Raw genomic sequence first — 1938 nt, forward strand, 5'->3', positions numbered from 1 at the left:
AAAGTTATTAATCATGAATGAATATTTTTTTATTGTTTTTCGAAAAGTTGATTTTTACCCTAGCAAAAATATTAATTTTTCAAAAATGATTATTATCAGGGTGTACAGGTGATCCCTATTATTATTATTATTATTATTATTATTATTATTATTATTATTATTATTATATCTATTTATTTTTTAGAATTAAACAAATATTTCAATATTTTTCTGTTGGGAATCTAAGTAATTTAGGATTTTTTTCAAAACTTATAGATCAAATTTGAAGCCTGGACGTGTACACACTGGTGGCATGAACCCTGGACGTGTACACTCTGGCGACATGAAGCCTGGACGTGTGCACTCTGGCGGCATGAAGCCTGGACGTGTACACTCTGGTGGTATCAAGCCTGGACGTGTGCACTCTGGCGGCATGAAGCCTGGACGTGTACACTCTGGTGGTATGAAGCCTGGACGTGTGCACTCTGGCGGCATGAAGCCTGGACGTGTACACTCTGGTGGTATGAAGCCTGGACGTGTGCACTCTGGCGGCATGAAGCCTGGACGTGTACACTCTGGCGGCATGAAGCCTGGACGTGTACACTCTGGTGGTATCAAGCCTGGACGTGTGCACTCTGGCGGCATGAAGCCTGGACGTGTACACTCTGGTGGTATGAAGCCTGGACGTGTGCACTCTGGCGGCATGAAGCCTGGACGTGTACACTCTGGCGGCATGAAGCCTGGACGTGTACACTCTGGTGGTATCAAGCCTGGACGTGTGCACTCTGGCGGCATGAAGCCTGGACGTGTGCACTCTGGCGGCATGAAGCCTGGACGTGTACACTCTGGTGGTATCAAGCCTGGACGTGTACACTCTGGCGGCATGAAGCCTGGACGTGTACACTCTGGTGGTATGAAGCCTGGACGTGTGCACTCTGGCGGCATGAAGCCTGGACGTGTACACTCTGGCGGCATGAAGCCTGGACGTGTACACTCTGGCGGCATGAAGCCTGGACGTGTACACTCTGGCGGCATGAAGCCTGGACGTGTACACTCTGGCGGCATGAAGCCTGGACGTGTACACTCTGGCGGCATGAAGCCTGGACGTGTACACTCTGGCGGCATGAAGCCTGGACGTGTGCACTCTGGCGGCATGAAGCCTGGACGTGTGCACTCTGGCGGCATGAAGCCTGGACGTGCTAATATTTTGCCTTGAGAATTAATAGCACTTGTAATCCCCTTGTAGTGGGGCCCATCTGAGCACATGAGATGTACATATCCTGAAATATGAGGTGTACATATCCTGAAATATGAGGTGTACATATCCTGAAATATGAGGTGTACATATCCTGAAATATGAGGTGAACATATCCTGAAATATAAGGTGCATATATCCTGAAATGAGAGATACTACTTACGATTAAGACAAACTTAATTAATAAATAGTTTCCTATTCTCAGCCACGCTAGGCCTACTAACTCCTTTTTTTAAGTATCAGGCAGTGATATGTGCTTCACATTGTGTCAACCATGGCCCGAGTGACTGCTGGGGTGGTGGAGTTTCCTGACATTTCCCCCGGGAAGGTTTCCCTGGTAATGTGATATTAGACTCCTGTGGCCCACACCTTGCCTGCTCCTTCACTGTTGTCAGTGTCCGCCTTGTGGATGGACACATGTTACTGTAATGTATTATTAATTACCACGAACCGTTATAACATAGCTCCAACAGCAATATTAGGGCTTATAATGGGGTGAATAACTGATAGATATCTTGTATAATATAACCCCAGCCACAGTGTGCAATATATCCTGGTAACGTTTGATGTTGTTCACCAGAGTTCAAATTAACATGGAAATAGAGTGTGTATTGCCATGACATATTGGACACACATATATATATACATGGCAGCAGCGCGTGAGCCTCGAGTAGTGTGTCGGGGAGTAATGTGAACAAATTTAG

General features: G+C 46.2%; 1 protein-coding gene across 1 annotated transcript in view; it reads right to left on the reverse strand.

Annotated features, from left to right (window-relative positions):
• Positions 1-249: 249 nt before the first annotated feature.
• LOC138356930 (proline-rich protein 36-like) overlaps positions 250-1938 on the reverse strand; it is a 23027-nt gene continuing 21338 nt past the window's right edge. The window contains exon 3 of the mRNA XM_069313463.1: positions 250-1259. Within this exon, the coding sequence (XP_069169564.1) occupies positions 250-1259 (1010 nt within the window). The remainder of the gene's footprint in view (positions 1260-1938) is intronic.

The sequence above is a fragment of the Procambarus clarkii genome, chromosome 75, assembly GCF_040958095.1.
Source record: "Procambarus clarkii isolate CNS0578487 chromosome 75, FALCON_Pclarkii_2.0, whole genome shotgun sequence".
Taxonomy (NCBI): domain Eukaryota; kingdom Metazoa; phylum Arthropoda; class Malacostraca; order Decapoda; family Cambaridae; genus Procambarus; species Procambarus clarkii.